At 54.3% G+C, this 12,942-nt stretch overlaps 2 protein-coding genes and 1 long non-coding RNA gene across 4 annotated transcripts in view; 2 read left to right on the top strand and 1 right to left on the bottom strand.

The window, feature by feature from the left end:
- Nucleotides 1-541: 541 nt before the first annotated feature.
- Nucleotides 542-9,451, top strand: GPR162 (G protein-coupled receptor 162). The gene is made up of 5 exons (XM_030535882.1): nucleotides 542-885; nucleotides 3,620-5,499; nucleotides 6,691-6,880; nucleotides 8,149-8,300; nucleotides 8,548-9,451. The coding sequence occupies exons 2-5, from the start codon at nucleotides 4,633-4,635 to the stop codon at nucleotides 9,073-9,075; spliced, it is 1,737 nt and encodes a 578-aa protein (XP_030391742.1). The 5' UTR covers nucleotides 542-885; nucleotides 3,620-4,632; the 3' UTR covers nucleotides 9,076-9,451.
- LOC115636143 lies at nucleotides 8,717-11,913 on the bottom strand. The gene is made up of 4 exons (XR_003996835.1): nucleotides 11,771-11,913; nucleotides 10,202-10,288; nucleotides 8,895-8,997; nucleotides 8,717-8,807 (listed from the first exon to the last, which is right to left on the bottom strand). It is a non-coding gene; the product is annotated as an uncharacterized LOC115636143 (long non-coding RNA).
- A 134-nt stretch (nucleotides 11,914-12,047) lies between these two features.
- P3H3 (prolyl 3-hydroxylase 3) overlaps nucleotides 12,048-12,942 on the top strand; it is a 30,311-nt gene continuing 29,416 nt past the window's right edge. Inside the window, exon 1 of one of the 2 annotated variants that reach the window (XR_003996834.1) lies at nucleotides 12,048-12,791. Coding sequence is in view for 1 of the 2 variants with exons in the window: in XM_030535864.1 (XP_030391724.1) it covers nucleotides 12,366-12,791 (426 nt within the window). In the remaining variant the exon portion in view is untranslated. The remainder of the gene's footprint in view (nucleotides 12,792-12,942) is intronic. The other variant, XM_030535864.1, reaches the window with a different exon arrangement.

Genomic DNA, 12,942 nt, shown 5'->3' on the forward strand with positions numbered 1-12,942 from the left:
ACAGCTGAACCGTACCCAGAAGCAGCTCAGAAACCAGGGCTGGACCCTGCTCTGTAGCTGTAATACATATACCCCAGCCTATACACACCCCAGCCTGCCCTCTCCTGTCCATATGCCCCACTCACAGCCAGTATACGCTCAGCCTCACACACACACATCTGTCACCCACACAGGGCAGTCTTCCCTCTCCCTTACACACATGCACAGATCTTCCACCTGTAATACACACCCACCTACTCTCTCCAGGTACACACGCAACTGACACTTGTACCACATCAGCCTGTCTGCTCCCTAACCAAGACCTGCCCTCACACCTGCAGGGCACACAGAGACCAGCCTGGCCTCTCCCAGGCTAACGCCCACACACAGCACCCTACACACACACTCCTCCTACTCCCAGCAGGAAACAAATCGCTCGGAAGCCCAGCAGAACAACACCCGGCTCGGGGAGTGCGGAGGGGAGGGACTCACACACACACACACACACACACACACACACACACACACACACACACACACACACACACACACACACACACACACACACACACACACACACACACACACACACACACACACACACACTAATAGACGATCGATTCAGCTATTAAGCCTGAGCCCTTTATCTCCTCGCCCCGCCACCCGCCCCCCTCCCCGCTGAGCCCAGCCGATCCCAGCGCCATTGATCCGGAGCCAGCGCTCCGGGCTGCTCCCTCCATCTCGCGCTCGCTCACTGTCACTCCGGCTGGCGGGGCCGATCCCCGCTGCCCGCGGCGCCCTGTGGCTGGGGCATGTGGGCCGCGGGAGCGAGGCGGGCGGCAGAGCCGCACGCACACACAGGGAGAGATGCTCCGGTCGCCATGGCAGCGCCAGCCCCAGCGAGAGGTAAGATGGGTCCCTTCAGCTCCAGACGCCAGTGTGCGGCCCGGGGGAGGGGGCTGCCCCTTCGCCGCGCTTCGCCTTTCCCCGCGGGTCGGCCCCCCCTCTCCTCTAGCGAGCACTAAGTGTCCCCCCGCGTCTCGCTCGCAGCCCATCGGGATGCATCGCCTGCCCTGGAGGTGACTATCACCTCCACACTCAGAGGCTCGTGCTCTAAGGCCTTATCACTCTTGTGCTCGGCATTCAGCTGGCCGTGGGGCCCTCTGCCCCTTGTCCCTGCCTTCTCCCCCTTGCTCTTATTCCGTTCAGCCACCACTTTCGCCTTCTTTTCCTTAGTGCTCCCCCCTGCATCGCTCTGCCTGCGGCTTTGCCCCCTGCCCACACAGCAAGGTGAGGGGAAAGGGAAACCAGCTTGCCCGGGCCCCACACTGCTCCCTTCATCCCTTGCCCCCAGTACCCCTCCACCACTTAGCAATAACCATTGCAACTTCTTTGTAACCCTTTCCAGTTTCTGTGCCTCGGACAGGAGAAAAAAGAACAAGGTGGGTGGAAGAGGCCCTGCAGTCCGGCCCCCGCACCTTTGCTCCCCTAGCCTAGGCAGATACTGCCCCTTGCTCCATCTCTGTTAGGCTTTAGGGCTTTCTCACTCGCTCTCTCTCCTTTTGGGTCATCTTCATCTCAGACCTTTTCCTCTTCTGCCTTTCCCTGAGTCACGAGTCCATGAGCTGAACTTCCCAGCTGGCAGGATGGATGGTGGGAGGGTGGCCTTTTGACAGATGGGCAAAGGGACAGGGGCCGGGATCTGCCAGCAGAAAGCTTCTGAGACCCAGACACCACGGATTCAGCGGTGTTTCTGCGGGAGGTCCGCCAGTGCTGCCGAAGGCTGCCTGACTGCTGCCCTCTCAGCGACTGGCAGGCCACCCTCCGCGGCTTGCTGCCCCAAGCATGCGCTTGCCGCACTGGTGCCTGGAGCCGCTTCTGATCATGAGCCACCCACCCAGTACCTGAGAGCAGATTTGGACCCCACAGAAAACAGGAGGGGGACTGACTGGTTTAGTGACAGGTGTGGGTCAGCGCATGAGACAGTAGGGGCTGGGAATTCCCCCTCCAATACAATACTGCCTCCTTGGATTACTACGGGGTCTTTAGTTTCATAACTGTCTCCAAAGGCCACAGGCCTAACTGCAAGGGTGATGGTATGTTAAAAAAGCCCACAAAGTGGGGCAGAGCTGGGGCTCTTCAAATCCAGTCATGGAGGACAGGCTGGTCCAGTTACATGTCTCAGTACCTTGGCAGAGGGAAAGGAGCTACAGGACCTCAGATTGCAAGAGTGGAGGGTGAAACATGAGGCTGAGGATAAAAAGAGAGGCTGCAGGTCAGGAATTGAGGAGCATCAGCAGAACTAAGAAGTGGAAAAAAAGATCTGAATAGGTCAGGACTGAGGAGCATTGGCAGAGCTGAGTAGGGAGTCCAGCATTGCAATACCAGGAGGGCTGTTGGGCAGGACTGAGGGGCATTGGCAGGGCAATGTGAGAGGTCAGGCCTGGAATAGCACAGCAGGTGTTTGTGTGGGTCAGAACTGAGGAGCAGCAGCAGAAATGTGCAGATAATCCAGGATTGATAAAGCTGTGGGTGCTGCAGGTCAGGATTGTGGTGCATCAGTAGAGCTGTGTATCAGGAGTCTAGGACTCGCACAGCAAGTGGATGCAGGTCAGGATTGAAGTGCACTAGCTGAGCTTTGTATATTGTCTTAGGACTTGAATTTAAGATGTGTGGGTCAAGATTTAAATGCATCAGAACTCAGAACTCTGTGAGGTCACCAGAGATGGTACAGTGGACTGTGTATTAAGATTTGGGGATATTGGCAGAGAAATAATGCGACCTAAGGACTGGAATAACAGGGGGCCTGCAGGGCAGGACAGAGAGGCATTGGCAGGGCTTTGTGGGGAGCCCAGGGCTGAAATAGTGCGGAGCAGGACCGGGAGCCACCATAAGAGATATGCAAGGAACTAAGGATAGGAATAGCTGTGGGTCCTCCAGGTCAGGATTGAGGGGCATGAGTAGAGCTTTGTCTGAGGGTCCAGGCCTGGAACAGCTAGAAAGCAAAATTGAGGTGCCATGGCAGAAATGTGTTGGGCTAAGACTTGAACAGCAGGATGTTGGTGGGTCAGGAGGGCACTGGCATAGCTGGACCTAGAACTGGAATATTAGGGGGAGGGGAGGATACATCTCAAATGAGGAGCATTAGCAAAGCTTTGGGTGGAGAACCCAAGTCTGAAATAGCATAGGTCCTATAGATCACAACAGAAGTGCACCTGCAGAGATGTGAGGATCTGAGGCCTGAAATCCAGGAGGGAGAGGGTTTTTAAGACAGACTTGAGGTGCTTTACAGCTTTGTACGAAAGAGTTCACAACTGGAAGCACAGGGCAGGGGCTTAGGGATCAAAACTGAGGTGTGTCAGCAGAAGTGTTGTGTGTGGGAATCCCAGGACCAGGATGGCAGGGGCTGTGGGAGGCAGCAGGACAGGAGGCAGCAGAACCGAGAGTGGGTGCAGGGGATCCAAACCTGGATCTGCGGGGGCTGCAGGTCAGGACAAGCATGCATCTGGATAGTCTATTATCTAAAGTCACTGGGGACAACCCTGCATAGCCTAGATCAGAATGCACTATTTGTGTGTGTGAGTGTTGAGAGATGGATATATCTTACATTGGCTTTTCTCTTTTCTCCCCCCTTCTGCAGTGAATCTTGATCCCTGAATCTCCAAGGGAGCCTGGGAAAAGGATCTTCCCTTCTCACTGTCCCCCAGTTGTTCACCGGTTGAGCCCTGCACCTCATCCAGAGGAGGGGGACTTGTAGGAACAGAACAAGCTCCGGGGGTGGCAGAAAGGACACTGTGCAGGCCCGGTGGTTGAGGCATCCTGGACATATTAGATCATTGCTTCTCCTTCCCCTAACCCTCCATTGCCCCTCCTTCCCCTGACTCTTGTACAGCTTCAGCAGGGCTGGGGGGCAGAAATCATTAGCTCCCTGAGGCTGCAGTGTTTGGTGACTGGGGGATTGTGCACTGTGCATGTGCCAACCCCACCATTACACCCACAGGCTTTCTGAACCCCTCTGTTAGCCCCCTCACCAACCGTTAAGACACCAGAACTGAGATGCCAAGATCTGGCATATAGTTGCATCCAACTGAAATATCTGGACAGGTCTGAGCCCCAGAGACACCTGTTTGCCTGGATGTAGCCCTCACAGGCCCCAGGAAAAAGCAAGTCTCACTCAGAGACGGGGCATATATGGATGGAGCATGAGGCAGGGGATCCATCTCAGAGGGAGTAAAGGGGGAGAGAGGATGAAACAGGGAGAAGAGATAAAAGAAAGTATGTGTGAGAGAGAGGGGAAGCTCTAACAAGTGATAGTGAGAAAGACAGAGAAAAGGAGGGAGACAAAGAAAAGAAAGAGAAGGGAAAGAGAACAAGGGAGCAAATAAGAATTGGAAGTGATCAAAAGAGTGAAAGAAACATAACAAGAGTGCAAAAGAGGGAAGGAGCGATGGATTGAAAGAGTTGCACAAAAAAAGGGATAGAGAAAAAGAGGGAGCTCTTCCCATATGCCCTGTAGCAATGTTTCTTGGTGACCCCTTCTGTGCATGCCATTTGCTTCCTATTCGGAGCAGATGAGGCGAGAGTTGTCTGGCCCTGTACGGGGTCCCTGTGCTTGATCCTCCTACCCTGTCTCCAGCTCCCAAGGTGGGGGGCATGATGCATCGTGGCGGGGGCAGCAGCGTGGGTGACCTTTCAGAGTCGACCCTGCACAACAATTCATTGTGGTGGCTGGCATGCGGGCTGCTAGCCCTGCTGGCCAACTCCTGGATTATCCTGAGCATCACAGCCAAGCAGCAGAAGCACAAACCCCTGGAGCTGCTGCTGTGCTTCCTAGCTGGGACCCACATCCTCATGGCGGCTGTACCCCTCACCACCTATGCCGTGGTGCAGCTGCGGCGTGAGTCCTCCGATTACGACTGGAACGAGAGCATCTGCAAGGTCTTTGTCTCCACATACTATACCCTCGCCCTTGCCACCTGCTTCACAGTGGCTTCCTTGTCCTATCACCGTATGTGGATGGTGAGGTGGCCAGTAAACTACCGGCTGAGTAATGCCAAGAAGCAGGCTCTGCACGCAGTGATGGGCATCTGGATGGTGTCATTCATCCTCTCCACTCTGCCCTCCATTGGTTGGCACAACAATGGTGAGCGCTATTATGCCCGTGGCTGCCAGTTCATCGTCAGCAAGATTGGGTTGGGATTTGGTGTCTGCTTCAGCCTCCTGCTCCTGGGAGGAATCGTCATGGGGTTGGTGTGTGTGGGGATCACCTTCTACCAGACCCTGTGGGCGCACCAAAGGCACCAGAGATGTCGTCATCGGCAGACAGAGGAAGCTTCCTCCTCCTTCCCCGCCTCAACACACAATACCTTCAATGTGCCGGCCATCGTTGTAGAGGATGTCAGGGGCAAGAGGAGGTCATCGCTGGATGGCTCGGAGTCAGCCAAGACCTCCATGCAGATGACCAACCTCATCAGCGCCATTGTCTTCCTGTATGACACACTCACTGGGGTGCCCATCTTGGTAAGGAGCAGGCTGCCCCTTCTCCACCCCAGTAGGCCACCAACTCACTCCCTAATCCCCTTCTCAAGGGATTGGCAGGTGTGGCCAAGAAAAGGTGGAGAATGTAGTAAAGAGGTCTCCAGCTCAGTGCAGTGCTCAGCTAGCCCCTTCAGTCTGCCCCACTGCAGGCTGCATTCTTTGGAGTGATTTAGCCCTAGCCTCAGTGCCACTGGAGAAGGGATGTGGAAGCCCCTTTCTGTGTCCCTTTAGCTCCACACTGAGATCAGTGTACAATTAATCCAGCTTCCTTATTGCTTGAGACTTTAAATAAGAGACTCTCTCACCTGCCTTCCCTCCCCAAACAAGAGGTCTCTATATTTGGCCCTGTGTAGTTTCTAAAGGCATTCAGGGTGCAGGAATTTGCTTCTTCTGCAGCAGAAATATGTTTGCCTTATTCTCAAATGGACTTTTTTAAAAAGTGCTTTTTTTAAAAGCTCAAACTTTTTTTAAAAAGTGCTAACCCCACAGTTGAAAGGCTTGCAAAACTCTGAATTACCAAGACCAGGGGGCTGGAATAGAAACTGTGCTGCGAACTTAAAGGTGACCTGCACAGGAATAAATACGAGGGTTTGTGTCCATTGTTTGCTCATGTATAGATGATACAAAAGGTCTGAAAGTTGCTGGTTGGGGGTTGAAGGTTTGTTTATGGGTTGGGTTGGTTTCTTCCATCTGAATGTATTTTCTTATTAGAAATTCAGTTCTGGTCTATCCTGGCAGATTCTATGGACAGGTGACAAACTGCTGAAATTCACAAAACTGAAAGGGAGCAATTAAGAGAGGGGAGAGTTTCAAATTCTGTGTTCTTTGTATTTAATTCCAGTGCATAATGAGCGCTGTTGAGAAAGGATGGCTGTTGTAGGTCTCACACCTTCAGTTAACATGTGAGAGTGCAGAATAGGTGCTCTCAGAGCCCCCATGTCCTCCAGCAAACCCAGGGCAGCCCAGCCTTCACATTCATGACATCTGTAAGGGACAAAACAAGGAGACTTTGAAAAAACAAAAATCCCAAACCAATTATTTTAAGAACCCTTTGCCAATCAGTCATTTGACTGCACAGTTCACGCTCATGCCGTCTGTCTCTTCCCCCTCTCTCTTTCTGTGACCATATATGTCTCTCTCCCACTCACTGTCTGTTTCCTTCCTACCCCCAAGGTCGTGAGTTTTTTCAGCCTGCGCTATGATACCGCCCCCACCTGGATGGTGCTGGCAGTGCTCTGGTGCTCCATGGTGCAGACCTTGCTGCTCCCCTCCTTCATCTGGTCCTGCGAGCGCTACCGAGCTGATGTCCGCACTGTGTGGGAGCAGTGTGTGGCCATCATGACAGAGGAAGAAGGGGATGATGGTGAGCCCTCCCCAATATTCCCACCATCTCCCTCATCACAAACCCTGCCCCTGGGACAGAGAGCAAAGTGGAGAGCCTGCCAACACTGGGTGTCGGGCCAGAGTACTTTTGGCAGGGCTAGGAAGTATTCAGGGTTGGAGCCGGGGTTCTACAACTGGAAAAGGGACAACACTTTTTGTGGGGGCTGGAGCAATACATGCACCCTCCCACACTAACCAAAGGATGAACAGAATTACTCAGACACCCAAATTCTGATGGTGGGGCAAGACATGGGATGTAAACCTCCAAACCACAGTGGGACCCTGTAGCAGGGTGGTTACCCCACTCCTGCCCAGAAGGGCTTAAAACAGCCCTGGGAGAGTGCTGTGGCAGGGGAAAAGCTAGGCTGATTGGAAAAGCAGCCACAGCTGTAGCCAGTGCAGTCAGGGCCCAGCTGGCCCTTATAAGAAGGTGGTAGGCCAGAAGGAAAACACTCTCTCTCTATCTTTCAGAGAGAGAAGGACCTGGCTGCCTGTGGAGCTGTGCAGGGTACCTAGGGTGGAGCAGTGCTCAGAAAGGGCAGATGGAGCTGGGGAGCTCCAGGCTAGAAAAACCCCAGGCTGCAGGCCGAGTTAAAGGCCTATGAGAGGGTCCTAGGGCTGCAGAGGGGCAGTGTGGAGATAGGCAAAGGCAATGGTCCAACCCCCCTTGCCGATGATGAGTGTCGGTTAACAGACTGCCATCTGCCCCAGTGAGTGGGGGCTAAATGGAGACTGGCAGTAGCCATTGAGGCAAGATGGGGATAGGGAATTGAAGGTTCCCTGGGGTGGAGAGACCCAGACTGTGGGTTGCTGCATTGGGCAGAACCCCTGGGCAAAGGGCACCGGGGTCTGGGAGGGATACGGGGGCCAGCGGCAGGTGAGACACCGATCTGCAGAGGGTGCTCTGGACTGGAAAAGAGCTAATTCCCTGGACAACCAGCAGGAGGTGCCATGCTGGTGAATCTCTGCCCTGCCACAGACCCCCCTCCCCAACATTGTGATCCAAGCATCCATATTTATCTCCGTTCTGGTGGCAAGACATTTGGGGATGTGAGCTAGGACAGGGTAGACCCAATACTCCCTAGACCAATGAGGAGGGGGATAACTGGGAAGAGGGCAGACAGCAGGAGCTATGGGACACATTGAAAACAAAGGCATGTGAAAGGAGGGCATGCAGGCTCCCTGCACATGTGGTGACGAGATTCCCAGCTGACAGTGTTGTGCACCATTTCTCCCCATCACCACTAGATGGGGCCTGTGAGGATTACGGCGATGGACGGATCTGTAAGGTGCGATTCGATGCCAATGGAGCTGCGGCTGTGAAACGGGATCCCAGGGACGTCAAGCTGCTGCCCATGAATCACATGCTGCTGCCTCATGACAGGGTGCACTATCTGCAGGTGAGTGGTAGAGACTGCAAGGGGCACCATACCCTCCAGTCCCATCTCCCTTGTGTGTCGCACCCAGATATTCCCCTCCCTGGAACTCTATTGGAGTCTTAATGGGTCACTAGCCTCTCATATGTGTATAACCCATGGATTCCGCTCTCTGAAACTCTTTCCTTCTTTCACTCTATCTCTGAGGCTTTCCGCAAGCCTTGCAGTATCTCCCTTCCCCCTACCTTCATCTCCTCTTACCTTCTTTCAGGTCCCTATCTCCCGGAGAATGTCCCATGATGAAACTAACATCTTCTCCCACCATTCCGCTCCATCCTTTCTTCACAAGTGGTCATCATCTGATGACATCCGAGTTGCCACTCCCCGCAAGCCTGGGGGCCCTGGCTTCCTTCCTCCTGAACTGCGTGACTACCACCACCGCCGGCGGCCCCTTGAAAATGAGCTAACCACTCTCCGGCAGTTTCTAGAGGGGGGGCTGCTCCCCAGAGGATCCAGCTCCAGCGCCTGCTTCTTCAGGGATGAGATCACCACATTTATCGATGAGACACCTCTACCCTCCCCAGCCTGCAGTCCACGCCACTCCCGCCTCCCACTCACATTGCGCCGGGACCGCCGCCTCTCCCTGGGGGGTGCTGAGGAGGAGGAAGAGGGCCCTGATCGAGCACGACGCTGCTCACTGTCTGGCAACGAAGACTGGCATCTGCAGGACAGACAGCAGGCACATGAAAGGACCCTTGAATCCTGTGAAGCACATACCTTCAGGGAGCTCAACCTATGAGATTGCATCAAAGACATACACTGCCATTGGGATTCTTAAATAAAACTTTCAATGTCCCCCTGCTCCTGGGACCCAATGGATAATTTATGTTCTCATATTTCTCAACAGCTGGCAGAAACAAGGCACCCTCCATGTATGCTGCAGTGGTTGGGGGACAAGTGCAACAGGTCTGCACGAAGGAGCCAGGGACATGAGCAGCCTGTGCCTGTTCACAGGTTATAAATATGACTTGGGGGTTGCCCTCTGTTAGCTCCACCCCTTGTTAGGTCCATGCTCTCATTAGCTCCACCCATCACTGAAAATGCCCCTGAGAGCAGAGGTGGGGACAATAGTATTAAAATTCTATATTTGGAGTGTCAAATGTTTGTTTTTAAAATGCTGTATTAATAATAACCTCGCTTCCATGGCAACAAAGTGATTGACAAAATATTTAATGAAGTTTCCCAGGCTTCCGGGGAGGGACATAAGGAATAGGCAAAGCTCCTACTGCCACCCATCTTAACAGAGCAGCAGATCAGAGTGGGAGGCAACAGATATTTAACAGCAACAGTGCAGGGAGGAAGTGAAGGAGAGTCCTGTACCAGGGAGGATTTTCAGGACACAGGAGGGAAAGTCAGTCTCAGGGGTGACTTGGACTGTGTCTACACTAGACTTTGTTCCTAAAATTTCCACCCTTTCTACCACTGGTTCAGTTTCACCAGGGTACCAAGAATGGGAGTGTTAGTGTAAAAAGGCACTGGTGGCTGCTTGTGTTTTTACATCTCAACTAGAATAAAAACCACCACCTGTACCAGCCCTGGTCCAGAGAGTGGCTAAATCTGTTGGAGATGGTGAGAATGAAGACCAGGAAAAAAACATTTTGCTTATGGAGCGGTGTTTCCCTGTTTACAGGCATTAGGATTAATCTTGGCTGCCTGGACTCACAGCCCCCAGGCATGAGTAAAGACACTGTCATGGCAGCATTAGATAGGGGTGTTCAGGGGACATTAGGGAAGAAGGCCAGATAGATAAAGAGGTTCAAAGATGGGAGTTAACAGCAGGAGCAGTCCTAGGTGTATAATGTAACGTGGCTTTATAATTGAACCCTGACACCAAAAGCCTGTTCATCCAGCTGACCCTCACTCACCGCCTGTAGAGCACCTGCTGCAGACCTTCATGCTTCACAGAGTTGCCAATGCTTTTCTCCCAAATTCAGGAACAGAACCAGGGTATCCTGGAGAGGAGCACAAAGAAGCCTCTACTGTATGCAGACTCCAGGGACAGCACTTGCTGAGCTTCATCCATGATGGAAACCATAACACACCATGGCTGGTTTCCCCTTCATACTAAACTCTGAAAGGTGGACTAGTGTGTCTGTCAGTGGATCAAAGGAAATGGATGACAGGCGATGGATCACTTGATGATTACCTGTTCTGTTCATTCCCTCTGAAGCACCTGGCATCAGCCACTGTCAGAAGACAGGATACGGAGCTAGATGGATTGTTGGTCTGCCCCAGTATGGCTGTGCTTATGTTCATGGAGCCTTTCACCTGTAGGACACTGTTCCAATTCTGCCCCAGGTTGAAGAGACTCGCTGGCCCAGGGGGAGTAGGGAATAGGATACAGGGCCCTTTATCCCTGGGGCACTGCTTCCAGGGGTGGAATCCAAAGAGTATGTTAACCAGTAACAGCTTAGACGGTCTCTCGGGTGTATTCTGAGAGAATGAACATGGGGCATCAGCCTGAGAAGAGGTTGCATTACAGATCTGGTCTAGTTTATTCATGGGAAGTGGGTATCATAGGCAGGGGGAGGCTGTGCCTCCCCAAACAGTCTTTTGTGGCTCCACCTACACTCTGCCCCCAGACCCCCTTCTGTTTGCTTCCAATTCCCTTCCCGTTTTTCTGTGGCCAAGAGGATGGGGCAGGTTGGCTGGAGCCAGTGCGCAAAAAGCCTGGTATTGGAGCCATGCCGTGCTGCCCGCCCATCCATCCGCCCGCCTGGCATTGGACCACTCTGCCCACCCAAGGCTCTGGAGCAGGGTGTGCTCTGGCCACACCACCTGCCTGGGGCTGAGAGTGTGTGGGAGGGCTGGTGGCCATGGGAGTGTGTGCACTCTGGGCTCCAATGCGGGAGGGGTGCAGAAGTGGAGGGGCAAGGCCTTGGGTAAATGGGGAGGGGCTAGAGGCCAGCCTCCCCCAAATGCTCATTCACCAGCTGCCCATGAGTTTATAGCTGCTAAGCCAAGCTGCACCATGGTAAATACAATATTGGGATGTGATCACCGGACACAATCAAGTTGGGGAAGGAGGGAGTGTTTTAGGTCTGCTGGTCCATGCAGAGTGGGGATTGGGTTGGCCTGAGCATCCACAAGAGCATCAGGTCATGGTAGATTGCCAACCCCATGCATTAAAAAATCATGTTAGGACCCCAAAACATGAGTGTTTAAACAAATAATAAATGTCGGGGTTTGAGGCTTCAGGGTCATATTTTCAAGCTTTTCTCCATGCCGATGAAGGCTAGAAATTTACACATTTTTTAAAATGAAAGTTGTTTCCTGTTGTCACATGACTCAAGGAGATGGGGATTTGAGAAACAGCCCGGGCATCCCAGACTTAGAATAAAATTGAAGGGTGGCAACAGTATGGAGCTGGCCTGATTTTCAGAGATGCTGAGCCAACCTTTACTGCAGTCAATGGTGCTGCAAACACTTGGTACCTTTGCAAATCAAGACACCAGTGTCCACCGTAATTGCTTGGCTGCCAGCCTTTTAACCACTGCTCCAGGCAGGGGATTTGCGAGTGCGGGGTCCGGGGGAGAGAGAGGCGGTAGTTTACACACTACAGTGGATTGGGTGCGAACGCTAAAATGCCCTCTCTGCTTGACCCCGCTCGATCCAGATTTGCTTCCTGCCGGCCGGGTGTAAGGGACCAGCAGGGAGGGGACTCCCTGACAGCAGCCCCGTTCACTGGGGTGTATGGCTTTGTGCGTGTCTGGCTACCTCCTCTTTCCATCTGCCCCTGGCTACAGACGTCTTCCCTCCCAACACGCCACGCACGCGGCCCAGACTCGGCTCCGCTGCCTTGGCTCGCCACTGGGCAAGACTTTCTATCTCCCGGCGCCTCCCTGGCCTCCGCATCCAACTTCCCCTCTCCCATCCCAGCCAAACAGCAGCGAGAGCCGCGCCTCCGCCTCCTTCTTCCAGCGAGCCCCGCGGTGGGGTCCCTCCGCCCCGAGCCTTTCCCTCCAGCTGCGTCTTCTCTCTCTCCGCTGCACCCCGCCGGCCCTCGCAGCCCCCTCCCCCTGCTCTGTCATGGCCTCCCTCCTCCTCCTCCTCGCGCTCTCTGCCCCGGGCACGTCCCTCTTCCCCCCAGGCTCGGGGCGGCTGGTCCCCTACGATCTGCTCTACGCCGATGGGGTCCGGGCCTATTTCGCGCGGGACTGGCCTCGGGCGGCCGAGCTGCTGCAGCGCGCCCTGCACAGCTATTCGCAGCTGCTGGCGGCGCGGCGCGGCTGCCAGGGCAGATGCAGGGAAGAGGCCGGCTTCGCGGGCCCGCCGGCTGCTCCCTGCTGGGAGACCCGCTTCTTCGACCGGGTCCTGCAGCGCGCGGAGTGCCTGGGGGAGTGCCTGGGGCGCCGGCTGGGCTCGGAGTCCTCCCTTCACAGGGCCAGCAGGGAGATCCAGGAGGACTTCGAGCAGAGGGAGCCCTACAACTACCTCCAGGTGGCCTTATTCCAGGTGAGGGGAGGGAGCGAGGTCCTATCCTCGCTGCTGATGTGGCTACACGACATCCTATTGCCTCCCAGTTTCCTTCCTCCGCCTGCACCCCTCTTCTGGGGAGGGGCCCAGTGGGAGGGCTGCCGCTGTGGCAGGAAGGCTTGGGGAATGT

The sequence above is a fragment of the Gopherus evgoodei genome, chromosome 1 (genome assembly GCF_007399415.2).
Source record: "Gopherus evgoodei ecotype Sinaloan lineage chromosome 1, rGopEvg1_v1.p, whole genome shotgun sequence".
In the NCBI taxonomy this organism is placed as follows: Eukaryota; Metazoa; Chordata; order Testudines; family Testudinidae; genus Gopherus; species Gopherus evgoodei.